Here is a 25,750-nt window from a genome sequence, read left to right as displayed (position 1 = left end):
TAATAATAATCACAACGGTTACAATAGGGTTCTTGCACTGGTGTGCTCGGACCCTAAATATCTTTAATAGTTTGAAGTGATTCATTAAACAGCTGAGCACTATCAGCTGTGCTGCTCAAGCTAAAGCTCATTCTGTCACCTACTGTCTTGCACAAATCCAACAGATAGACATCCTTTCAAACTTAAAAACCACTTCAGGAAAGTGAGAAAGTATGTTTTTGGGGTTGTTTTGTGATTTGTGTGAATTGACCCTTCAGCAGAACTCTGAGGCTTGAAAAGCAGAGAAAGTGAGGTGTAAAAAAGACAAATGGTCTCGCCGTACATTTTGTGTGCACATCAGCCATTGTCCCGGCCCCCATCCCCCTCCTCGTACAGCTTTGTCCCCACAGCTCGGCTTTGTAGAGTTGGCTTTTACGGGAAAATGGACATGTGCGGTCTCGAGGTCAGACCTGAGGTCCTGGTTGGGTTCAGGCCTTCAGTCAGCTGGAGAAATTCATGACTGCACGGCAGCTGTTTCTCTGACATAAGGAATGTGTCTTGTGATGTCCTGTTAGACGAGTTAAGCCTTGGAATCATATTCAGTTTACTGGTGAGCCTCACGAGGGTGAAGCCACAGCGCTTCCTGTGTTCCACTGCCCTACATTCTCTGTATTTACCTCTCCAGAGCCAAACCCTGCCCAAAGTGACTGACGTCATTAATGAGTTGGTAGATAAATATTTATTTACGAGGCCAAAAAATTAACTACAAATTTAAGCATCTGATAAAAAAAACAAAACAAAACAGATTACAGCAGAGTCTTGAAGGAGCATTCAGCAGATCTGTAGATTGCAGCTGATAAGAAGAACATGTGGCTCTCAGGATGGCTGGTTCTCTGACTGAAGAGTTCACGTCTCATAGAACCGTCTCCTCCCTCCTCCACTCCAACGCTTCTCCTGCTGCTTTTGTTGCTCCACTCTGGTTGTGACTCTCCGCCATGGCCACCACTTTCTGCTCCAGCCTCCACACCTGCTCCCGGTACTTTCTGCGAATCTGCCGGTACGAACTCAAGGCTTTACTGAAATGAAACACGCCCACAAGATCCAGGTTAAAACATCCGTTGGTTTCGCTTCAAACGATGGAAGATGACAAAGACAGCAGCACGTTGAATGCTGACGTTCACCTGTGAGCTTGCGTGAGCCGAGCGATCTGCTCTCCGTTGTCCCTCCTGTGGGTGGCGCTGTCGGAGAGAGCTGCGTTCAGGGAGTCTTGGACCAAAGCCAGTCTCTTCTTCAGGGCTTGTTCCCTGTAAAAGAAGAAACAGTAAGGTCAGCACGGAGAACACATTGTCAGGCTATTCATTTTACTTACGGCACTAAAGATGTTTACTTACATAAATCATATAAAACCTATGTAAAGAATCATTTTTATTGTGTCCTTGGCTTCAAAGCGAATGTGATGCATTGTGTCAGCGGCAGTGCTTTATTTAGAACCGTTTGCCACACAAGGTCAGAGGAGAAAAAGATGCTCTCTGACATTTCAGGGAGAAAAAGAACTAAAGCTCTTCATGTCCAAAGTCTGCATTCCTGCTGACAGCGTTCCTTAGCAACGCCTGAGATGTCTGATGCATTTTCTGCATCTTCTGTTGAAACGCTCATTAGTCCAGGTGATGATCGAACAGATTTTTAAGACACTTCAAAAATAGACAAAGGCTAAAATTAGAATACATCATATATATCTTTTAGTGGACACTTTTATTGACAGTAAGATGACATGATTTATTTCATGCATGTGACACATATGCTCATACTGAGCGCTGCATGCAGACACGTGGTCTCACCTCAGCAGGACCGCCTGCAGCTCTTTCAGAATCGGTCTGGTTCTGGGCCCAATGATGTCCCCGTCACATCCGAACTTAGCTGCATTCTCACAGAGCCTCTGAAATGATAATATGTATAATGCATAATGTTAAAACGCTCTTCCCATTCTGCTCTCTGTTTATTACAGAACATGATATTTGTACATTTTACTCTGAAGCTGTGGTTCTCAGGCTGTTCAGATTGTGGACACTTAAAGTCATGCTGTGTCTACTCATCTCCAACTTTCCAATAGCCTGAAGAGGTTACCGTGTTCAAATTTTGCAATATAAAGAGCAAGGATTGTAAAAAAGTCAGACAAAATGTACTTATGTGACACAGAAAAATTTGCTTTTTAGAAAAGAAAAAAAAAAAGATGTTGATTTACTGGTTAATATAAATCAGATTTATGATGTGATCTTTCTACAGGGGACCCTTAAGTTGAGAATTAAACAGATCTAAATGTTGTGAATGATCAGTGCAGGAGCGAAAAACACTGAAGAGGATTGCAAGCACATTAGTATCACAGCTCTGAGTCCTATCAGAGACTTCATGAGGCATCCAGCCAGTTGTGTTGTTGCACCAGTGGAAGTGGAGTGTTGTTAAACTGTGCATAGTTAAAGGTGAACTTGCTGGGGGAAAAAAAACAAAAAACAAAACATGTATTTTGGGGCAAAATCACCAAACCAGTGTCCCAGTGACCATTAAAACGTGACGGCTCCCTCCACAGTCATTTAGACAGGAGCTGGTCTTGTTAGCTGAAAATAACTGGCCGAGTGTTCTACCAAGATGTTTGTCAGGTCACAAGACGAGCCGATAAGGACCGTGGCCTTATCGTGGTGTCAATCACGTTGCTTACAGGGAACATGGGAAAGCCAGTTATTTATAATCACATCTACAGTTGAAACCAGAAGTTTACATACGCTGTACGACAACATATAAAATCAGACTAAACTTTTCCTGTTTTAGGCCAGTTAGGATTACCAAATGTATTTCTGTTTGCTGAATGCCAGAATAATGAGAGAGAGAGAGACATTTTCTATTACTTTCTTCAGAGTCGTTTACATCCACTAAGATGCCTTCAAACTATTTAGGAAAGCCCACATGATGATGTCATGGCTTTGGAAGCTTTTGATTGGTTAATTAACAACATCTGAGTTAATTGGAGGCACACCTCGGGATGTATTTTAAGGCACACCTCAAATACACTGCTTCCATCTGTGACAACATAAAACATCTAAAGAAATCAACCAAGACATCAGGAGGAGATCTGTGGACCTCCACCAGTCTGGTTCATCCTTGGGTGCATGTTCCAGATGCCTGAAGGTTCAGCGTATGTAAACTTCTGGTTTCGACTGTGGGTAGTCATTACAGAATCCAAATGCAGAACCACGTGTTGGGTCTCATTATTCACCACCGTCACATATCAAGTCCGGGTTCCTCAAAATCAGGATCAAACACGACGATTTTTCCATAAATCTGATCATAGCCAGGGTTCTGTTTTGCATGCGAGTCATTAAAGCAGCTGCATGGGAGGCTGCTGTAATGCTGGCTGAGACATCAGCCTGCAGAAATCAGTGAGTGTGCAGGACTGGAGGTGTAAGTGGTCTGATGAAGGAAAACCATGGAGATGAGCGAACACAGGGAGTGACAGAGAGCTGCGTTAACCTAAAGGAGCTGTTCAGGTCGTTGTCATCTGACAATGACAGAGGTGCGTGGTGTGGTATGAATCTGTGCTGCAGCGACAGGACAGCCCAGCAGAAGACCTTGTGGAACCAAAATATCCCTCTTAGCCTGGAGGGATTCTGCTTTGGTACATGTGTGATTTCCCATGTGGGACACCCATATTTGAATCGGGTCTGTCACAGTAGACCAACGTCCTGCTCCCTCTTGCTCATTTCACCTTGACTTTGTATTATTTGCAAATTTCAAAAAAAGCCTGCATCGCCGCTGCAGGAGTCTGTCCTACCTGTTGTTCAGTCCTACGGTCCTCCACCTCCTCTCTGAGATTTTCTGGGATGAAAACTCCAGCTGCTTCCTGGGCCTTCTGGCCCACCAAACTCCACTCCAGACACCTCAGCTCCTTCTCCTTAAGGCGGATCAGAGCTCGCAGATCGGACATCTCTTCCTGAACAACAACCAGAGTACATGAAGAGTTAAAGGCAAATACAACAAAGCAAAGCTACAGTAGAAAACTTTCCATATTCGAAGCACAACCAGCAGGTTTCATCTTCTCTGTTGGCACTTTTATGAAGGTTTACGCTCTAAGCTGAGGATCACCAAAGCCTGAAAACTCTGCAGCGGTCTCCTGATGTTGTAAATCTGTGTCTGTGTTGTATGTTTGTAGTGGTGTGAGCTTATGTGTTTGAGTTTTAATCCTTGTCAAAAATCAATCCCTTGGTTACTCATTCACTTCTCCCTCACAGCGGCTGCATATTTGATCAATAGTGAGCAGTATATCGAGATCGTAGCAGCATGCACTAAATGGTGTGTGAAACTGGACACGGCGATGTGATTAAGGATCTTTTCTTTTTGATGTTTGGTTTATTCAACTGTAACAGCAAAAATATACCAACATTTGCTTTTAGCCATAAATGTGGTCATTGTAAGGCTTGAACCCTACGATGTGTTTTGCTCCCGTCACATTTTGATCCACTGTGGGCTCAGTTTTCACTGCAATATGAAGTCCTGCACCTCTATGGAAACAGCACAATCATGACTAGAAGTAGAGAGAGATAAAAAAAAATAAAAATGTCTGTGTGCTGTGAGAAAAGGTTGTAATGCCATATATCATAAAAACAGGAAGTAAAATTTCTTTGATTATCATTTTACAAAAATTTTAAAAACCTGGAATCAACATCCATTATCTATACACCCCTTAATCCTCACTAGGGTCGTGGGGGGCTGGAGTCTATCCCAGCTGACTCAGGGTGAAGGCAGGTTCACCTGGACAGGTAACCAGTCTATCACAGGGCTACACTTAGAGACAGACAACCAAGCACACTCACATTCACACCTACGGACAATTTACAATCACCAATTAACCTCAGCATGTTTCTGGATTGTGGGAGGAAGCCGGAGAACCCGGAGAGAACCCACGCTGCACGGGGAGAACATGGAGACTCCACGCAGAAAGATCCCGGGTGTCCTCACAAGGACACGAACCGGCGACCTTCTAGCTGCGAGGCAACGATGCTAACCACCGCTCCACCTTGCAGCGCTTTTGGAAGGGTAGTATTTTGCAATACAACATGAAATGTGTCTAAAAGTGACAAAAGCCATATTTTCTCTCATCCTCTCTCTGCATTCGAGCTTTCACCTGCTTTTAATCACCTTTTTTCTCCAGCAGGATCTCAACTTTTCACCAAACAAACTTCAATACGGGCAACAAACACGCAGCTCCTACCCTGACTGAGATGAGCTCATAAAACAGGGAAGCTTTCTCCTTCTTGCCGTCAGGAGGTTTGGTGCCGTTTTTGGTCATGTGTCCATATCTGGATCCAGCCAGTTGACCAGCTTCAGGCCTCAGTTTGCTCTCTGGCCCTGAACTTGGCTTAGGGAGGCAAATGGCTGCTCGGTCCTTCTTCAGGCGCTCAATTTGCTGCCGGAGAGCCGCCTCCCGACCCACCTCAGGCTCAGCTGTCCTGCAGGGACACATGCAGTAAGCAGTGAAGGGAATGGTCATATTTTAATTTAAGATGATAACGCTTTTACTTTGTCACCTCTAGCAGCTTTTGAAACATTAAGGCAAGATCATTTTAGTCCTCCTTGGTGCCATCACCTAAACAAAACCACCACTATGTTACCTGATTGCATAACAGTGCTTTAAAATGTCACCTCTGCATTGTGTGACTCTGTGTTTCCATCTCCTCTGTGACCCCTGCTGTTGAGAAGGAGGTGGACAGCTCTTCAGTTCCCATTTTCCTGAGCTGAGCTGATGGACTGTCGGGCGGCTGCCTGTCACCGACTGGCTCTGATCAGAGGAATAATGTGTGACCCCAAGTGTGTCTGATGTGTGCGTCAATGACATTTATGCCTGCAATAAATGTGGTATACGTGTGCCCTGAACTGTACGTAGTATTAAAACGTGGCATGCAAACACCTGCTGGGTCCGTCTGCGCAGGAATGCTTTGCTGCTTCTTTGCATCATAAAGTGACAGTAGCTCGCTGTAGGCCTCCTCACACTCCTCACTGTCAATCACAAGCACAAAGACAAAAGATGACCTCGCCAGACGAGAAGAACCCAAATGAACACTGTTGGACTGCTGACCTCTGCACAGTCACTATTATGACACATGTCAAAGAACTCTGATACTGACACAGAACATGCATATGTGTTGAGACAGTGCTGTACAGGTGTGTCAGGTGCTTTTTGTCGTGTACCAGTATCTGAGGGCCATCTGCAGGGCCGAGCAGTCAGACTCCAGTCTGTTTAGTGTGACGTTGATCAGCTCCGACTCTCCCTTTCTTCGCTCCAGAGCTGCAGTCAGACGTTCGTTTCTGGCCTTCAGCCTCTCAATGCATCTGGGACAGTGGGAGGGAGGATGAGGGGAATAAGAGCAAAAGAGTTTAAATAACACAAATAATGAAGGTGTTGTGGAGGAAGAAGCAGCTTGACTGTACTGGTCAGAACAGCTGCAACCCTTGTAGCGTGAGGACTTTACTGTCAGATCAGACCGCTGTGCCTCGGCCTTCAGCGTGGTCATAAAACACATTGCAAGCCAGAATGACCGATCTGACAGTGAAGCTGTTCTTTATACTACAAGTGTTGTTGGAGTTTTGACCTTATCAGACTCTTTAGGTGAAGTAGAGCTGCTGTGGCTCAGGTGGAAGAGCGGGTGGTCCTCCAATCACAAGGCTGGCGGTTCAATCCTGACCCACCACAGTCACAATGTCCTTGGGCAAGACACTGAACCAGAAGTTGCTCCCAATGGCAGAATGTGAACGGGTGAATGAGAAAAGAGTAAAGCGCTTTGGATAAAAGCGCCATACAAGTGCCATTTACCCAGTAGAGCCAGAATCTATTACTGTGGTTGAGTTAAGCATTAATCAAAGAGTCAGTTGTTTCTGGCTGTGTGGAAAAATTAGGCCTGCTCCTAAAGTGAGTCAGTCCCCATAGACCCCCATGTTATAAAGGTCATCTTTACCATGAAATTAAACATGTTTACAACCTGGTACAAGTAAATGTTTTGGTCTCTATAGCTAAAATCCCTGTTTATGACGACTGTCCGGGGGGAATTTTGATATAACTCACCTGTTTATATTATATTAAGGCTTAAAATTAAGCATAGCTGAGTATATGAAAAGGTAATTATTAATTAAGTAGTTGGGAGGAGTCAGCACTGCCAACATGGGTAGCTATGTGAAGTTCTGAGAATGTGAAATCACGAGTTAAATAAATGGCAAATTTAAAAACACAGAAATATACATGAGGATTAAGTTTGCATTGGTTAGTTTTTGTTTGTTGGAACCATCCTGAGCGGCTTCTCTGACTCACCTGTTCAGTCGTTCGGTCTCAGACTCCAGGCTGATGGGGCTGGGACAAGGACTGCCCGAGTTAACGGAGCTCAGAGGAGACCCGTCCCCGCCTACGGACAGAGCCCTGGTCGTTCTTCTGTGGAGTAACGGTGAACCAGGGTAGGGAGGAGAGGCCCAATCTGGACTCGTAGCCCCAGCAGAGAGCCGGAGGGACGAGGAGTGACTGCCGGACCTCCAGGTCTTATGGAGACCAACCAGCTGAAACACAAGAGAAGAGCAGAAGAATTTACTTGTGTTGTCTCACAAATTGCGCTTAATTACTAAAACTCTGTAATGATTCGTCTGAAGTGTTTGGTTTAGATTATTTTTGGCCAACAAGCTGTGGGATTGGGTTTATCTAAACGGTGTGATAACAGCAGGTTTTCTAACATCAATAAAACTCCTCCAGGTTCATTTAATTATAGAACTTTAAAAATCTATCCAGTAGCCTTTTGCATACACATGTTTCCTCGTCGCTTTCTTTAACAAAACTGACTCCTGCACACTTCTCACCTTGCTCCTGTCCTCTTCTGTCTGGCTGATGTTGCTTTGCGCTCTCTGCAGCTCCTCTTGGTGACCCTGCAAGGTGGTTCTGAGAGCTGACTCCCTTTGATCCACATCCAGCGTGTCCTCCTGGTACTGGTCCTTTGGCGGGCCTAATGGGCATGAAATCCCAAACTCTCTTTCCATCTCCTCCAGTATCTGCGACCAGTGAACCAAAATTACCGACGGGACTGATGGGAGTCTAAAGATAGCCTGAACAAGGACGTATGTTTCTCCTAAACTGATCCATTAAAACTCAGGCAGCCATGTTTTACTTCAACTCTTTGTGCCATTTGTGGAATTTCTAACATTTTTATTAGAGAATAGCCGGTCATTTTTACCTCACATTAGATTTTGAAGCTGTAATAACACAGATTTCACACATTTCTTGAGTGTGATTGATTTTTTTCCAACAGTCTACCTGGCTGGCTTTAACCCAGTTGTCCTCGGCTGCTCTCAGGTGCTCTCTCTGTTTGTCCTGGTCGGAGGCGGTGATGGGGACGGCCCAGGTCCTCCTAAAGCTGATGGAGTCCTCCACTGATGATAAAACCTCCTGCAGTTTGGTCCAGACAACGCCACTGCCTCCTAGAGGATAAAAAGCAGAGGTGCAGCAGATTGTCTTATGATTATTATTTTTTTTACAATAATGGTATTTAGCTCTTCTCAGCTTACATCATGTGTTTCAGGCTTTTCCTCAAGATTACACAGTAAATAAATATTTTAAATCAATTATTCTTTAGGACAGACACTTCTAGCCCATTTCAGTAGAGATGTATAGCATCCTGAGTGATGAAGTCTCCTGAACAAAGGGAAAGTGTAGAGATGTCTGTGCCAACCTCGGTCAGTCACTGGCGGTTTAGATGAGACGATGGAGGCAGCGTTCCTCTCTGGGCTGCTTCTGACCAGCCGGTGAGACAGAAGGTCTGGAACCAGAGGTCTGGATGGACCTGGTGGTCTCATGTCACCTGGTTCACTGCAAGTGAAGTGTTTTTATGCTGAGATAAGCAGGAAGCTGAATCATGTGTTGTCTATAAATGTGAATTATGCATGGTTCTACTACAGTGTGTAATATGAGTAAACACAAATCACAAAATGCTGTAAATCCACATTTGTTATCATATTCATGCCTTACCTGGGAGCCTTCAGGGACCCCATTTTCTTGTTCAGTTCAGCGATGATGCTGAGCAGAGTTCCCACTTCAGCCTCACACTGAGCCAGTTCTGCCTGCGAGGGCTCCAGGTTGACTGCCGGGTCACAGCCCTCAGGGTCAAGGCTTAAATGGTCGCTTGGGTTCATCAGCTCCGTGTCACACCCTGATCCTGCATCCAGACTGTCACATCTGCTCCTCCCTGAATCCTGCAGAAGCACCGACTTGTATTTAGACTGCAGGGAGACAGCTTGGTGGACCTCAGATGAGTTAATATTTTAGCTGGATTTCTCATTTTATCACTTCTTTGAGTACCAATATAACACTGCTTTGTGAACATTTATCTTCCATGACCTCATAATTAAACTTAGCCAAATAAAATGGCGACATATATCCACATCAAAAATGTGTTATGCTCTTGAACCAGACACCAGACTGTTTAGCTGCTATTGTTTTGAGCGACGGAAAAGGAGGAAACTAAAACATCCTGAGATCCAACTTCCTGCCCAGCAAATATTTTCTATTGTTTTGCATGAGGAATGTTGGGTTAATGCCTAAATATAAAAACTGCAAGAAAATGTCACTGTTTTTATTTACTTATAAACTTTATACACACATCACCGAGAAACACTCTGATTTAATTCAACACATACTTCTTTCAATGACATGTATTGTGACGTGTGTTGTGCTACAGAGTTGGCGAGATGCTTCAAATTTCTTATCCTTAACACCCAAGTATTCCTAATCAGTGTCACAGAGAGGCCAGTCCAGCATGCTCAGGGGAAAAGGCAAATAAACATCTTCGATAGTTTGCCAGACAAATGCTCACATTTACCATTTTGGGCAATTTTGTGCCTCAAATTTACTTGAGTATGTGAACTTGTGCAAACATACAGATTCAAACACACGAATACAACAAAGTAACACGCATGAAAAATCCTGTTAGAAATTCAGAAAGGAGGTCAGGAAAGCTATGAGTTCAATACAAAGTGCGTTGATTATATACAGAGTCGTTCTTCTCTTGCACATCATGTTGAGACAACATGTGGCGTCTGTATCAAGTTGGACAGATTTAAACTGCATCACAATCTCATAGACTTTGCCACAGTTCATGTATATTATAGCTTGACTGGTCCACAGATGTTAAACGGCACATTTCCAAGGCTCAGATGTTTCATCATGACTTACCTCCATACTTCTGGGTCTTTACGGCTGCAGCAGTGACTCAGTTTGTGACGTGTTCGAACATTTAACAAAACGAGAAGATGTTTTCTTCAGTCCTGCTATTTTGTGCAATTATATTTTCCAACAGTCAGTCAGTCTGTGTGGCAGTCTGCTCTCTGCGCGTCTGCCTAACAGCGTTCAGTGTGATGAATGAAGTAAGTGGAAAACACTGTGAAAGTCATCCCCACCCATTCCCCTGCACTCTGTGTCCTTTCCTGTTTTGTCCGCTGTTAGCTTCCATGTCTGCTCAGCAGCAGACTATGACCAGTAATGTCACTTCTGGATATCCTCTCTGGACATTATGTAATTTAATTTCAAGAAATGTATAAAGTGGCAATCAGTTTACATCCGGAGTGTCCAATCCTGGTCCTCGAGGGCCACAGTCCTGCATGTTTTAGATGTTTCCTCTTCCATCACACCTGATTCAAATGATCAGCTCATCATCAAGCTCTGCAGAAGCCTGATAACCATCCTGATCATTTGAATCAGGTGTGCTGGAAGAGGGAAACATCTAAAACATGCAGGACTGTGGCCCTCGGGGACCAGGATTGGACACCCCTGGTTTACATGATCTTTAAAGCCCCTCGCTGGTCAGCAGTTAAACCCGTAGAAGATCATCTCTGTGTATCGAAGTTTCATATTTTTAATTTTTCTACAAAAATAGTCCCTTCATGTGTCAAAGTGGCTTAATGTAGCGCTAACCTGTTGCTCTTTCTTGAATCGCAGATCTGTGTAATCGTTGCCTGCCTCTCCACACATCCCTCCGCTGCCTGCTGCAGCTTGAGCACATCAGCTCAACTACATCTCTGTGCACACTGGCTATGCTACACAAGTGCAAACTGATTCTGAAGGACAATGAAACAGAAAGTCCCCCATCCTTTAAGCTGATAGGATTTGTTTCTTACGTTTGTTATGTGTAAAACTCTGGAATCTAAATCCATGTTTATGAGGATGTCTTTGGTTCACTGAGGGTTAAATGCTCAGCTGTGGTGTTGATGGCTTATTTCACTCATGATACGTCTTGAGGCATATTTTAAAACTCATATGAATGTGTTATCGCTTTAAAAAAAGACAAAAATTTTCACCGCAAAGGCTAATTTTCCTCATCTGCCTGTCTGTTATAAAGACTATGGATACGTACATTTTATTTAATTTACCAAAGCTTGTTTTGCAAAACTGTGTGACAGATAATTAGCTGATAACTGTATAACAGCTGCTACATTTAATGTTTCACATGCAATGCTGCTGCTACAGTTCACTGTTCACTGCAGAAAACTGCTTCTACTTCTTTACTGTGAAATAAATGTGCGCGGATGTGTATATATTTGTGAGTGTGTGTGTGTGCATATGTATATAGTTATTTTTTTTAACATGTACATATTGTAATTGTTTTTATTTCTAATAATATTTTTTGTTTTGTTGTTTACCAGTCCAATGACGAGCTTTTGCATCAAAATCTCAGTCAAAATGTGCACCAACTAGAGTATATTCTGTCTGACAATAAAGGGCTATTCTATTATGTTGTATTTTATATTGTCAATGCCAGTTTCTTTTTTAATTGATCTTTTTTGGATCATGGTTTTGTGTATTTAATTTGTTCTTTCTGAAGGTTCTCTTTGCAGCCTTGATGACAAACAGCATGGTGAAAGTGATAGCGTCTATCTGGAGAACAGACTCAACAAACTGTCAAATAACGCATCCTCTTACCGCTGCTTCTCCTTCTACAAACATCACTACACTTATAACAGCAGTAAGAGTAGAAAAGCAGAAGAGGACCCGTGTTTGTTGACCGCAGGCCATAAACTGCATTACCCATGATGCTCCGCGCCGTTGCATTTCCGTGTGTATCGTTCCTGGTGAGGAAGTTGTCCGTTCAAAACAAACGTTAGCACGCCGCTGGAAGATTTTTTTTGCAACTTTCAATGAGTTTTTCTTTCGTTTAAATCGTAGACGTGTCGTAAATACCAGCCACGTAAGCAGTCTTCTTCAGTCAAACTTAACACTTTAATACTTCTCCACTCATCTGCTCTGACGTATTTGTTGTTGAAGCTAACTAATGCTAACGGCTACATGTTGTGCAGCGCTCACACCAAACGTCTCCGCTTCACTGCGAGCTGTTTGTTAGCCGCTTGGGTCCAGTGTCAGTCTTTCTAGACGCATTAATTTTCTAGCTATTAGTCTGAAAAAGTCTTATTATTAAAATTGTTGTCTACGCAAAGACTGAGTTGAAACGGACATACTCACACTTCCGCCGTGTAACGTTCACATTATAATGCTTTAACCAGAGTAGCAGCAAACTTCTGTAAGTACAGATGTGGTTATGAAATCAGTGTAGGCAGCTTCCTTGTGCCCATTGTGAGATCAGGGCATGTGGTGCATTTAAATCTACGAGAAGCCCCAGTTTAGGATGTGTGTAGACTTCCGGTTGTTTTTATTTTGTTGAGGGGTGATTGGAAAGCAAAGTGGATTGCAATTTTATTTAAGTTCAAATATAAATGGATTCAGTAAACAGTTAAATGTTAACAACATGCAGTTTCTCTGAACCTAACCTGCCACTCATCCAAACTCCCCTCATCACTTTGTCAGCATCCTGCGTATCCATGGAGACGCCAGAGCCGGGCCCAGCAGATGGAGAGGAGCGTCTGGTGGAGCTGCGACCTCGGACACGCTCCAACCCTGAGGGTGCCGAGGACCGTCGCAGCAGCACCGGCAGCCTCGGAGGCAACAGCAACCCAAACATACCCCAGCCCGCCGTGGGGAGTCGCGTGGAGGGAGAGGGCGAGGCCTCGACCAGCGACAGCCCTCCGAGCTCCACCACCACGACCGTGTCAGCAGCCACAGCTCAGACTGTAGCCCCCGCTGCTGCCGCAGGTGTTGCGGCTGCAGCCAGCACCTCAGTGCCGCTGTCCACTGTTGCTGTGGCGGCCAAAGAGCGGCCGAAGCCCACACAGCAGCAGCCTGCACTCACAGCATCCGTCCCTCCACCAGCAGAGTACCAGCTCAGAGTTCCTCGTGTCAACTGCCCAGAGAAAGTGGTAGGTCCACACAGCAAATGTCAAGAAAGTAACGAGTGACTTACTGTACGGCTTGTACTACCTGGTGTTGTCTTCCTCATGACAGATTATCTGCTTAGATCTTTCTGAAGAGATGTCTTTGCCGAAGTTGGAGTCTTTTAATGGGTAGGCGACTGCATGATGAACCTTTAATTTCTGTTCATGTTGTGCTTTTGTCATCACTTCCTAACATGTCTGTCTTTCAATTTAGATCTAAAACAAATGCTTTGAACATATCCCAGAAGATGATTGAGATGTTTGTCAGAACAAAGCACAAGATTGACAAACGGCATGAGTTTGCTCTGGTTGTCGTCAACGATGATGCCCTGTGGGTGAGTACAGGAGTCGTTTAATCAGCGCCTGTTTTAAATGTCTGTCGAAGCCTTGATATTATCCAGATTTTCCTCTTGAGATACCCCTTACAGAATATGTAATTTCCCAAATTATTACAAAGAAACACTCTAGTATTCAACATGCTCTTAGATGTTTGTTTAGAAGTGATGCTTTAATATAGAAGTTTGCTTCATTTACTAATTGTAATGTAATATCACTTTCTGTACGTCTGTACGTGTCTCAGCTGTCGGGCTTCACCTCTGATCCCAGGGAGTTGTGCAGCTGTTTGTATGACCTGGAGACCAATGTGTGCGAGTCCTTCAGTATCCTTTCACTGAAAACTGCCTGTTAACCACTGGACTGTCTATGATACAGTGATGATTATTAGATTCTCAGTGTTAGCCTTAACTGTGCTTTTTAGACCTGGAAGATCTCCTGAATGTCATGTAAGTACCCACAGAAAGTCTATACACATGAAAAAGTTTGCTGTGGTTACTGAAATACATTAAAGTGACATGGGAAGGTTTCAACAGTTTCAACGGAGGTGTTTGTTTGCTTTTCTGTTTCTTTTGTAGTCGTCAGAAGATCGACTTGCCCTCAATGGAGAATGTTCAGACCGTCCCACCTCCGTATGTGGTCCGGACCGTACTCATCTACAGCCGTCATACAGGCCAGCTGCAGTTCAACCCTTCTGAGGCTGTTAGTGTAAGTCTCTGTTCTGTCTGCTTTGTAGCTGGTGTACTTGTGCTTTTTTGCTGGAGTTTGAATTCCCTCATGAATCAACATTTTTTGGGTGTTTGTGGCTGTTTTGAGTTAACCGTACATCTGAGTCATAGCCTTGCCTGTTCCTCTGTCCTGCCACAGAAGATGCTGCAGTCTCCATATTTTTTCTTCGATGTCGTCTACTTACACAACGGAGTAGACGAGCAGGGGGATGAGACCAGCTGGAGGGTGAGTGGAGAAGATGTTGGTGGAGGGCGATCACTTTTCACTGTGTGCAGCAGCTCCATCGTGCATTTTGGCTCAATAATTCCACTTCAGTGTATTTGGATATTGTTTGGTATTATTTTTAACCTTTATCCTGTCTGCACAAGCAGTGAGGTCATATTAAAGGTCCCATCTGGTGAAAATCTTTTTTTGTGTGTGGTTGCTGTGAACTTGAGATTTAAAGCAAAAGCTTAAACTTTGTGTAATGCTGCCTCTCACTGCCTGCTGCTTCCAGGTGAGCCATTTAGAATGAGCAGCTGCTTCACAGTTTGACAAGATTGTTTTTGCTCTCTAGAGCTGCTTTTGCAAACTCTACAATGCCTCAGATACGAGCAAAGCTCAGCAGATATTCACTTCCTTCATGCTCTCCCAGCATCTAAGGAACTGAACACCTAGTGGATTACTGTTTGATGACAACGTCACCACAGCAGCAGGACTTTCCTCAGTGTTAGCGTGTTGTGTGGCTGATGTGGCTAATGATACCATCAGCTTGGGTCGTAGGCCCAGAGGTCAGAGCTCTGTGGAACCTGAAACACTGAGGGATATCAGAGATGGTTGAAAAGGACTGGGTGGGTTACTGTGTTTTAATAAAGCTCACCAAACTTATAAGTTAAAAACAACAACAGTTGAGGTAAAGCATTAAAAGTCTCCCTGTGGGGACACGCCAGACTTTTATTAATGAGTTAAAAAGCGACACGATACCTTACATGTTTAATATGATATTAAAGCTTTTCTCATAATGATGAAACCAAAACATGTTCTTTGTGTTTTACATTGTTTTCCTTTCCTCCAGGACAACTACACCTCTTTCTGTAACCTGGACTCAAAGGGCATGTGCTATCGCTTTGAGGTGTCCCTCAGTGGACCTGCCATTGAGCTGCACAACTGCATGGCCAAACTTCTGGCTCATCCTCTACAAAGACCTTTTCAAAGTCATGCATCGTACAGCCTGCTGGAGGGGGACGACCCCCAGGACATTGAAGCAACGGTCTAAAAGAAGATGCCCTTAAAAAGCTCCGCTCCTCTGTGAAGTCCACGCACACTGTAGTTTATCAGAAAAGGGGCGGGGCTCTCCTCAAGTAGACATTCTTACTGTGTTTTTCCATTAACTGCTGTAGAGCAAAAGATCAACGATATTTGGGAACACCAGGCGTCGTTCCAAAGAAAAAGAGGGTTAAAGTAAGTTACTAACCGCGCAGCCTTTGTGTTTCCAGAAGAGAGCAGATGAGTCAGTGATTATTCGAAGCTGGGGGGGTAACACAATGACCCAGCTGTGGCGGGAAATTCGCTGAAGAAAGGCACAACGCTTTGCTACCCGTACTCCATTATCTGTATTTTTTTCCTTCAACCTGTAGACCACACTGATCTGTCTGTAAGTCTTAAAGGAGGAAATCAAACAAACTACGATACCTGTGACACGTCTCCATAGCGACAAAGTATTGAACTTTAATGTACTGTATCACAGACTTACAGCTTATATAATAATAACGCCTTTTTCTTTCGGTTATCTTCCACCTTCGTTGCCTGTTTTGATGTATTTTCTATTTTCTGAGGGGTTGTTTTTGTGTCATTTTTGCGTTATGTTTCACAGACAATGGAAGAATGTAGTGATGTCAATTGCCTGATTTGTTTTTTTCCTCGACAGTGGCGTTGATGGTTTGACTGTAAAAAAAAAAAGGCCCCTTGTACTGCTAGTCTAACTGCACTTGAAACACGTTGTACAGATGAGCTTTTTGAAGCTGTTTCTGTTTATTAAAAAAGGCATGTTCAATCGTACCTTTAACGTTCATGTGTGGACGTGTTGAATCTTTTTGTTCTGCGTTCTGTGGTTTTGTCAGGAGGTGGCAGCAAATTCCTTCTTGAGAATTCAAAGAGCAGCTTCACATTTATAAATGCTCCCTCTGATATTCTGACCGGCAGCTTTGGTCAAATGCTTTGATCTGTGTTCAATGGTCATCTGCTAATCTTTTCTTTTTTTGTCAGGGTCCATAATCTCTAATTTCAGATTGCATGAGTCTGTTAAATGACAGCATGATTGAGCAGTTGCAGCAGCTCAGATTATAAATGGTGTCTCTTATCCCACTTTGGCATGAATATGACTCCAGTGATAAAGAGAAGCTTTCCTGTTACTTTGAAGCCGTCTAGCTGGCTATCTCAGTAGAGTTTTATCTCAGAAAATGTGTCCTTTCTGTTTTTTAAAGAGGCGTTTCATCAAAATCTTCCACCGTTTGGTTTCCTGTTTTTGTTCAGAACTCGTCTCCGTCCTGATTCCTCACTTTCTGTCACTCTAACGCACCTTCATAAATTAGTTTTTTTTTTTTTTCTTTCCCTCGGTGAAGACGAGTTGTCAGGGAGACAATGGGGAGCAGGAAAACCCCAGACTCAGAGGACCTTTCCCCTTTCACACCCTTCCCCAGCCGACCCAACTGCTCCTCACGTCATTGCCCCAGATAGCAGCGGAGGGGGGGATCCAGAGCGCCTCGGCACCGGGGAGAATTTGTTATTCCCTCATGGCAGAAGAATGACAGGCCCCTATTGTTTTCATTCTTTCACTCCTCCACTGCCATGACTCCTTTCCGTGCTTCCTTAGAACAGGAAATGGTGGAATTCTTTTTTTTTTTTTTTCCAGCTTTTGTTTGGCATTTTCTGCTTTTACTCCTTACATGGTTTACATTGTTTATCCACCACCAGGGACGTATGATCAGAACAATCTGTCAGAGCTATATTTAAATGGTGGCTAGTGTTTCCTTTTGGGGTTTTTATATCGCATGCTGACAGCGGTGGAAAATCACGTAGGAAGATGAAGTACTTTTACTCGAGTACTGTGCTTTGTGCCTCTTGTCTACAATTTGTCAATATTCTACTTTGAGGTCACGATTTATATTTAAATTGTGATTATCTGAAAAACAAAATGCCTCACTAGAGGTTAATCTGCACGAGGGCTGGTGCAAAAGTGTGTTTGTTTGTCTCTCTCCTTCAAGATCAACCAGTCCTCCAGCCAGTACCTGGTCTGATGTGAGCAGATTATAAACTAAAACAGAACAAAAGAACAGATTTTGTCACAGATAACCTCAAGGAGACAAGGACCACAAAGTCTCCTGCAGAACATCGCTGGTAATGTTGTAAAATAACCTCTAATCTGAATCTTAACGCATCCTTAATTCAGCAATACAATGCATGTAGTCATGTACTTTTACTTAATACTTGTAGTGGAGCACGTTTCCTACTTCAGAAAAAGCTACGAGTCCTTCCTCCACCGTACGCAGACAAAGCAGTTACAAGAGTCCTGACATTTGTTCACTATGTGGTCGTGTTGTGTTCTTCTTTTATGTCCTAACAAAGGATGGGTTCACTTATTTTTAAGTCTACCTTCATATAAAGTACAGGCAGGAAGATGCACAGTCCTCAACCTGCACAAAAAAAGAGCACAGAACATTACATGAAATATGTCCAGTTTTGGGGATTGTCAGAACTCAAAACAGGACTTTCAGACTCAGTTCTGAGTGAAGGAGGAGAAATCATTTTTCATCTTCACAGACTTGAAATGTTTCCATCAGAGGGGCAATATGTATGATTTTAGGAATAATTATGTCTTAATCACGTCCGAACAGGATCTTTAAACTTTATTTCCCGTCACAGCAATCTCTTTTTGTTCCAAAGAATTTCATGGAAAATCTGTGATAAGTCGGGCAGCTGGAGGCTGTACTGTGACAGAGGTCGAAGAGGGAGGAGAGGGAGGAGAGGGAGGAGAGGGAGGGCTGGGCCAGGATGGAGTGGAAGTGTGCCTCCAGCACCATTTATAAACATGGCCCCTTACACACCTAAGGGTCACTGTTTACATCCATCTATGCATGCCATTCCTGCCTGTATGTTTCTGCAGCCGTACAGTGCAGCTGAGCTGTAGAGGACTCATCAGACAGACAGACACTCGCCCAACCACAAGCTTCTATCCTTGGTCCTGACAGTGACGGCCTGAAAGCCTCGGCGTCTGAGCTGCGGAGACGATCACATCAGCGGGAAATCCTTGCGGATTTAATCATTCTTGTTTAGATCTTCCAAACCCAGCTGCAACCATTTCACCCCCGGCGGCCATGTACAGCTCCAGCTACTCCCGGGCCAAGTTCGGCCTGGAGGCCAGAGAGCCGCTGCACAGACACAGAGGGAAGAGCTGCGGCTACTACATGAGGATCATCTTCTTCTTCTCCTCCCTCATCCAGTCGCTCATCATCGTCAGCCTGGTGCTCTTCCTCATCTACGGACAGCCGGAGAAGTCAGCAGCAGAGAAGAGGGTCAAGGTCAGTGACTTCTTCTAGAACAACTTTAAGTCATGTTGTTTTATATCAAAGGCATCGATTACAGGTTTATTTTAAAAATGTTCAGCTTTGAGTAATAGTTTGTGCCTGATAGAGCTTTCTACTGAGAAAACCGATGTCTGCAACAAGTAGCAGTAAAACCATTTTTCGGTGGGAAATGTCTTTAACTGGAGCTTTCAGGCTTCAGGACTGACATGCAGTTACTGGACCAGACACTCGTCACACTCAGAGTGCTTTTTGTTTCCCACAATATGTTTTAACAAAGGATTTTATCTTATTGTTCAATCTTTTTTATTTAAGCTCATTCAGAGCTGATGATGCTGATGATGCTGAGCGTTTGTCTCTCCAGGAGCTGGAGCTGAGCTTCAACCGGCTCAGTGAGAAACACATCCAGCTGGGGAAGGAGAAAGGAGATCTGGGAGCTCAGCTGGGAGCTCGCACAGCCGAGAAAGCTGAGCTGGAGAAGGAGATGGCAAAGCTGAAGGCTGCTGCCAACAAAACAGAACAAGAGCTGAGAAATAAGTTGGTAAGTACAAGCAAGGGACAAGAGGGAACACCACCAGGGTTCTGGTTCTGAGGAGGCAGGTCGTTTAGTGCAGCTTTTAATGCTTTTTAATCTTAACTGAAAAATTCTCATTATAACAAAAAGCAAATCAAAGTTAAAAGAAATGTTTTGACAATTTACAAATCATGCAGCGTGATTGGTTCCTTCCTCAGACATTGTGTAGTTTTCCAGATGGTCACCATGGGACTAATTAAAACGGACGAGTCATTAATCGTCCTATAAATGTCTTTTTTTTTTTTCATTTTCAGGCGACCTGTGAGAAAGTGAGCGCCACAACACTTGCCATGATGACCCGCCGCCCCACCCCACCGATCCAGCCTCCTCTGGTCACCACCAGCAGTACGTATCACAATGTCACACTCTTTTGGAAAATAGTTTTCTGAAACTCTTTTGTTCGAGTACACACATTAGCTGCCCCAGGAGTTCTGGTTCTGGCTATAGTTCGCTTATTATGTGTAAAATAAAAACACTTATGTAGTAAAGTCTGTGTGGTTAAAATAAGACAAAATGACTGCATGTGAAACAAATCTGGATGCAGTTCAGCAAAAAGAATAAAGAATAAAGAATAAAGAATAAAGATACCACTGTCTGATATAAAAAGATGATTTTCATGACTTTATGAATGGTTAGTAAATTATCCACTGATGCTTTTTTGGGCAGTTTTATTAATATTAATGGTGCAGTTTTTTGGGTTGTGGAGTTGATTTGTCGGGCTGGTATTTTTTAGGGTTTTTTTTTTTTTTTACAGTTTTTACAAAAAAAAACAACAATACACACACACACACACACAGTGGGCATAAAGTACCCAGCATCATTACACACAGTAACACATAAACAGTGGATTAATACTGTCATGAACAGTCCAAACCAACCACTCAAAATGATAAACTGCACCTTCGAGGAACTGCCATCCATCAGACAGAAGGCAGAATACGACGACTTACACAAAATAAAAAACACAACATGTGTGCAATTCTCATAATTGATATTTATATTGTTTCTTTAACTGATCTGAGAGATGGCACCTACAACTTCTGGAAATAGTCACTTCCCTTCGCTGTCATGCATCTGCTCCATCTTGGCAACAGAAAGCGTCTCACTGTGCCACCTCCTGAAACATGGAGACGATGGAGACGTCCAGTTTAGTCATTTTCTAGCTGCAACAATGCAGGAAGGCCTTTAGCCTGTCAGATTAACCACGTACTGAAATATTACAGCCTGTTTCATAAGGTTAGTTTTTATATGTTTGGAAACATGCTGTCTGTGTAAAACTCTACACTGAGTTAATCTGTATGTAGAGTTTTTATTTTCAGGCTTGTATTTACCTTCTATTTACATTTATATGAGCAAGTGATTGATTGCAAACAACCCTCGAGTGAATCTTTCTCATTATTGTTTAATAAATCATCAGTAACGTGTCACTAAACTTGACATTAATCATCAACACACTTTTAAATACACACACAAAAGCGGCTTATTTGAAAGTAACACCTGAATTTTAATAAACGCTGGCAATGGATCTATGTTTAAATAACGATATGATTAATGTTCTTGTTTATTATTTGTCTCTGAATTCTGCAGGTGAATTAAAGACTCTGCAGAGCCTCAACGCTCAGCAGAGAGCGATGATAAGTCTCATCAATTCAAACTTCACCCAGACGGTTCAGTATCTGAGCCAGGAGAGGGACAACGCCCTCCGAGACCGAGACACCCTCCACCAGGACGGCATCACCCTGCGCCGAGAGAACGTCATGCTGAAGGAGCAGCTCGCCACCTACACCAGGTTCTGTCTGTTCATCTGTCTGTCTGCTGCTGGTGGCTCAAATCATCAAGAACAAACACATTAACGTTTTGTATTTTTCCGACCAGGAAGTGCAAAGAGGATTTTGCACATTCTTTGGACGGGATCAAGATGGTGACCAGGGACTTCCTGAACCGGATCAACAACCTGTTTCCCCACCAGCTGACCTTTCACCTCACCTGTGACAGCCAGCAGGAGCAAATGGAGAAGATCAGAAACAGCTGCACCAACCTGTCCAGGGACGTGGAGAACAAGTTCCAGCTGTATCTGGACAACGTTGGCAACAAGGTGTGTGCATGCGACACGGTTTGTTGTTTGAAAAATGGCAAAGAGCCCCAACTAAACACAGACTTTTAACAAGAGATCACAAGCCAAAGATGTTCCAAATCAGTGACATATGTAGGGTTTTGTTCTGGTTTTTTTATTTTGTAATGAGAACCTAACTCTGAAAGATGACTAGTAATCTGTCAGAGAATACTTCCACCTAAAAAGTAGTCCAGTAGAAGTAAAAAAAAAAAATAGCATAAAAGGGACACACAGATATAAAATATATACTGGGTGAATGTGTTTGTATTTTATTTTATTTATTATTACCTATAAAGCAGTTTCTATTAGGTGTTAAACTCCTGTTGAACCACAATTCTCCTTAAAGAAGTGTGCACTCTGGAATATTCCAAAGCACTCGCTGGATGGGAAACCGGTTTCTCAGGGGAGGAAGTCTATCCTCTGCATCACTCCTGACAAATCCAGCTAAAGAGACAGATGTCCTGTGAGGCGAGCTCAGGGTCAAAGCAGAGGCCAAGTGTGCGGCTCTGCTGACACAGCAGCTCCACAGCGCAGGGCTGCAAAACACACATCCTCAGCGAGGAGCCGTTACTCGTCAGAGCAATATTTCATTTGGACGTAACACTCAGTCACTCAGGGGTCAAAAAACATCACTTGTTTTGCTGCCGGTGCGTATCGTCACCGGGAACAACTCGATTCACAAGTTTTCCAGACAGAAATTAATCAAACTAACTTTTGTCACAAGTAAAAGGCTTCAGGGATGAATATGTTGATGAAACATGTTCTACAGAATATGACAGATTTCCTATTCAAAGTTCTAACTGCAGTTTTCAAACATCTTTGGAGGCTTCGTTTTACGGAGAACTTCCAAGAACTTATATGTAAAAAGCAAAATGCTTGACAGTATAAAATAGTAAACAAGCCCTATATATGTGTGCAGTAAGTTGCTCATTTGGATATTTATGAATATTTTTTGGTGGGAATATAATACAAACCATAAAGCTACTCAATACATTCATTTTTAAGTCAGGCCTCGATCGTGGCAGAAAAATCAAATTACATGCAAAGTTTTAAACCCGTGCATTAACTTAATCAATTTTTTAAAAAACTGACCTTGTTGCACTACGTGGCCATTTCCTACAGATTCAGCTCCACGTCTGGTAGACCATGATTAGGCTCGACGGATGATTTAGAGCGACTCTAAGCTGTGTGTTCTGTCCCCAGGGAGACGTTCAGGGTAGATTTCATTCTCACATCAGCTGTACAACATGAAAATGAACGTTGACAAGCAGCCACGTTGTCATCATTTGGATAGAAATAGACACGGGGTAACCCAAAACAATACAATTATGTAAAAGGCGCCATCTGGAAACACATTTGGTGCAGCCCAAAACGACACGTTCTTCAGCCGCAGCCCATTATCTCTGGGCCCGACATCACGCCTGCGGCTTCCCTGCTGCAGAGTCTAAGAGGGCAACGGCTATATTTAAAAGTAAACTCATGGCAGCGCATTTAGAGCGTTTAAAGAAGATAATTTTCCTCTTCCAGGTGGCTGAGATTCAGGCGCTGTCCAGTCGACTGGAGGTGCAAAACTCACACGTGACTGCCAACCTGAAGCAGTGTGAACAGGATCTCAGCGAGACGATTGCCAAGAACGCCAAGCTGTTAGAGCTCAAGCAAAAGACCCACGACGACCAGGTAGGTGATGCTTGATGCTCGCGTGTGGGAGGAAAGTGGGAACCAATGGAGAGATCCGATTCCCTCAATATGAAATTAACAACATCAACTTATTTTTTCTGCTTCTTTTTATTTGCTTTAAGCAGAGCATAAATCACACAGTAGCCAAAAACCAACAACAGATGATGGCGTACAAATAAAGTATTGTTGCATTGGTTTCCATTTAAAATTCTGCCAATATGTTTGTAGATGGAGAAAGTACTGCTGGCACAAAACCAACTGAGAGACCAACAGAAGCTGCAGGAAGAACGTTTGGCTCTGAAAGACAAAGAGGTTCAGAGGCTCCAGGGGATGCTGTCCAGCCTTAAGGTAAAAAAGAGCTGAGTCATGTGTTCTGTGCTGACGTATTAAACGGGAATGAGGGAAAAGAAGTGCACACAAATGGTTTCGAACCAACACTCACCAAGTTACTGAACTGGCAACCAGATAAAACCAAAAACACTCCTCTTGTTTAACCTTCCACTCACTTCTATCTGGTTAAATGTCACGTCGTGGCCTTCTGCTGTCTCCTGTGCGCTTAAATGAGATTTACTTCACTTATTACGTGGAGATCAGGGCAGAGCTAATTCGCAGAAATCAGAGCTGCAGCAGCAGGAAGGATGGAAAGGCGAGATAACAAAGGAAAATACGTTTTAAGGAGTCATAAGTTCACACAGCGCCGCGGTTCAAACGGCGCAGATGGACTGTCTCGGCGTTCGTGCAGATAAAGCTGCATAAATATGGCGTCTTATGTTAATAAACTGTGAATTCATCATTTCTGTTTTGCAGCCCAGTCTTCCTAAACCTGCTGCCCTGCGAGCAGCTCCACAGCCGGACAGACAGACTGCACCCAACTGGCCTTCTGCTGGAGCACCTGGCATCAGCAAAACTCTGACGGTAAACTTTCTGCGAGAACACACACTCATGTGGCCGCTGTTTATACGAAGCCTGAACGCAGTCTGAGCATATTAAGTGTTTTTGCCAAGAGTCAAAACTTTAAATTCTTAATTGTAATTCTATACAAGCCTGTATTGGACTAAAATCTACAAAATTCCAACGTGACAATGGCGCTTGGCACAAACTAAAGGTCCCTCTGTGTCACTGCAGTTCATTGTGAGAGGAACATGAATGTTGGTACCAAATTTCACAACAGTCCGTCCAATAGTTGTAGAAATATTTACGTCTGACATTGTCGTCCCTGGAGCCGCGCTGGTAGCGACGCTAAACATAGCACAAACAGACATTTCCTCCCCAAACAGTCCTCCTGATTCCTCACCAAACTGTAGAAAAACAGTGATTGCATCAGTGTGATTTATAATTATTTGCAGTATTGTTATGTAACTCTGGATGCTTTGTCTTGCAGGTGAGATGAAACCCGTCCGTCCATTAGCTCTTCCTGGAGGAGGAGGACCGACAGACACTGTGATCAACATTCAGAACGCACATGTACATACTCCCAACACCGCACACGTCGACAGAACACAACCTGTAAATACTTTGCCTCCTTATTAAAGGCATAAAGCTACGGCTGTTGGACTTCTTTAGCTTAACTTGTAACTGAAGATGCTTTCGTGTTGTATTGCTGTGAATTGCTGTCAGCGTCTTCATACTTGGGTGAATGTACAAATTCCTGTGACGCTGGTGTAAATACTTCCTCCTGTGTGCCACTCACTGTGGTTTGTGTGAAGACAGACACTAAAGAATCTGCTCTTTCCTGTGGAATTAATATTAAATGAACAAAAGAAAAGCGACTCAGTCCTTCACGGTGTTGTCGTCCGTCTCTCTTGACTTGCTGGCATTAAAAATAAAACAGAGACTCAGACAGGACTTCAGGCAGCAGCTGCTCACTCGTCGGCTATAAACAGACTTCTCCTAAAATAGCTGCATTTAAGTTTCCTCCTGATTCACACATCTAGAAATTTACACAAATTTCTGCTGAAGCCCAGATGACAATCCAGACCAGTCATAAATACATCATCAGTCTTTAGCCGTCCTGAACGCTAGAGGTCAAAAAAAAGAAGGAAGAAATGTGACATGAACTACACGGACGGCTTTTATGGTTACTGAAAAAAAAGAAAGAAACCCTGACACTCGATGAACTGCCATTTTTATGGTGTATTTTACAAGTGTAGTAGCTATTATATGGACCACTCTCCAGCTTTACTACTTCCCTTTCCTTCCCTCAGAACAAGGCAATGGGCACATACATTTCTGTGGCTGGAAACAGCTGCTGTTGCTGTTTTCTTTTTTTTTAATGATTATTGTAGATCCAGTTTGGTACAGAAAAAGAAAAAACTGAACCATTTGTTACGTAAAAGGTGACTCGTCATGTTGAAAATATCACTTCATGTGGTCTGAAATGCTGTCAGCGTCTGACTGGAAGACTGTCTGGTTACCACTGTTTGTGTAAATACTGTATACTAAATAAAGGAA

At 43.4% G+C, this 25,750-nt stretch overlaps 3 protein-coding genes across 3 annotated transcripts; 2 read left to right on the top strand and 1 right to left on the bottom strand.

Moving 5' to 3' along the window:
- Positions 1-699: 699 nt before the first annotated feature.
- Positions 700-10,412, bottom strand: ushbp1 (Usher syndrome 1C binding protein 1). The gene is made up of 14 exons (XM_008284764.1): positions 10,229-10,412; positions 9,026-9,249; positions 8,730-8,866; positions 8,315-8,478; positions 7,864-8,052; positions 7,331-7,569; positions 6,217-6,357; positions 5,936-6,024; positions 5,671-5,806; positions 5,240-5,477; positions 3,803-3,961; positions 1,818-1,915; positions 1,161-1,283; positions 700-1,055 (listed from the first exon to the last, which is right to left on the bottom strand). The coding sequence occupies exons 1-14, from the start codon at positions 10,232-10,234 to the stop codon at positions 893-895; spliced, it is 2,106 nt and encodes a 701-aa protein (XP_008282986.1). The 5' UTR covers positions 10,235-10,412; the 3' UTR covers positions 700-892.
- Positions 10,413-12,106: 1,694 nt separating this feature from the next.
- Positions 12,107-16,420, top strand: babam1 (BRISC and BRCA1 A complex member 1). The gene is made up of 9 exons (XM_008284763.1): positions 12,107-12,236; positions 12,851-13,299; positions 13,385-13,443; positions 13,529-13,649; positions 13,895-13,973; positions 14,072-14,096; positions 14,226-14,355; positions 14,515-14,601; positions 15,431-16,420. Exons 2-9 carry the CDS (start codon positions 12,865-12,867, stop codon positions 15,629-15,631), a joined length of 1,137 nt encoding a protein of 378 aa, XP_008282985.1. The 5' UTR covers positions 12,107-12,236; positions 12,851-12,864; the 3' UTR covers positions 15,632-16,420.
- A 1,900-nt stretch (positions 16,421-18,320) lies between these two features.
- On the top strand, positions 18,321-25,750 carry plvapb (plasmalemma vesicle associated protein b). The gene is made up of 9 exons (XM_008284762.1): positions 18,321-18,932; positions 19,300-19,476; positions 19,764-19,854; positions 21,097-21,298; positions 21,385-21,604; positions 23,150-23,299; positions 23,528-23,647; positions 24,107-24,214; positions 24,681-25,750. Exons 1-9 carry the CDS (start codon positions 18,729-18,731, stop codon positions 24,687-24,689), a joined length of 1,281 nt encoding a protein of 426 aa, XP_008282984.1. The 5' UTR covers positions 18,321-18,728; the 3' UTR covers positions 24,690-25,750.

The sequence above is a fragment of the Stegastes partitus genome, unplaced genomic scaffold (assembly GCF_000690725.1).
Source record: "Stegastes partitus isolate 25-593 unplaced genomic scaffold, Stegastes_partitus-1.0.2 Scaffold371, whole genome shotgun sequence".
In the NCBI taxonomy this organism is placed as follows: Eukaryota; Metazoa; Chordata; class Actinopteri; family Pomacentridae; genus Stegastes; species Stegastes partitus.
This window is presented reverse-complemented; position numbering and strand designations above follow the sequence as displayed.

What these genes read in the sequence shown, in the direction of transcription:
- ushbp1 (XM_008284764.1), bottom strand. An exon ending in ACTGGGTTAAAGCCAGCCAG is followed by an intron (nt 8,053 to 8,314) that starts GTAGACTGTTGG and finishes CACTGGTCGCAG; the next exon opens with ATACTGGAGGAGATGGAAAG. An exon ending in CGGCTCACGCAAGCTCACAG is followed by an intron (nt 1,056 to 1,160) that starts GTGAACGTCAGC and finishes GTTTCATTTCAG; the next exon opens with TAAAGCCTTGAGTTCGTACC.
- babam1 (XM_008284763.1), top strand. Translation starts at nt 12,865, where the DNA reads ATGGAGACGCCAGAGCCGGGCCCAGCAGATGGAGAGGAGCGTCTGGTG. An exon ending in AAGTTGGAGTCTTTTAATGG is followed by an intron (nt 13,444 to 13,528) that starts GTAGGCGACTGC and finishes CTTTCAATTTAG; the next exon opens with ATCTAAAACAAATGCTTTGA. An exon ending in GGGATGAGACCAGCTGGAGG is followed by an intron (nt 14,602 to 15,430) that starts GTGAGTGGAGAA and finishes CCTTTCCTCCAG; the next exon opens with GACAACTACACCTCTTTCTG.
- plvapb (XM_008284762.1), top strand. Translation starts at nt 18,729, where the DNA reads ATGTACAGCTCCAGCTACTCCCGGGCCAAGTTCGGCCTGGAGGCCAGA. An exon ending in TGGACAACGTTGGCAACAAG is followed by an intron (nt 21,605 to 23,149) that starts GTGTGTGCATGC and finishes TTCCTCTTCCAG; the next exon opens with GTGGCTGAGATTCAGGCGCT. An exon ending in AAAAGACCCACGACGACCAG is followed by an intron (nt 23,300 to 23,527) that starts GTAGGTGATGCT and finishes ATATGTTTGTAG; the next exon opens with ATGGAGAAAGTACTGCTGGC.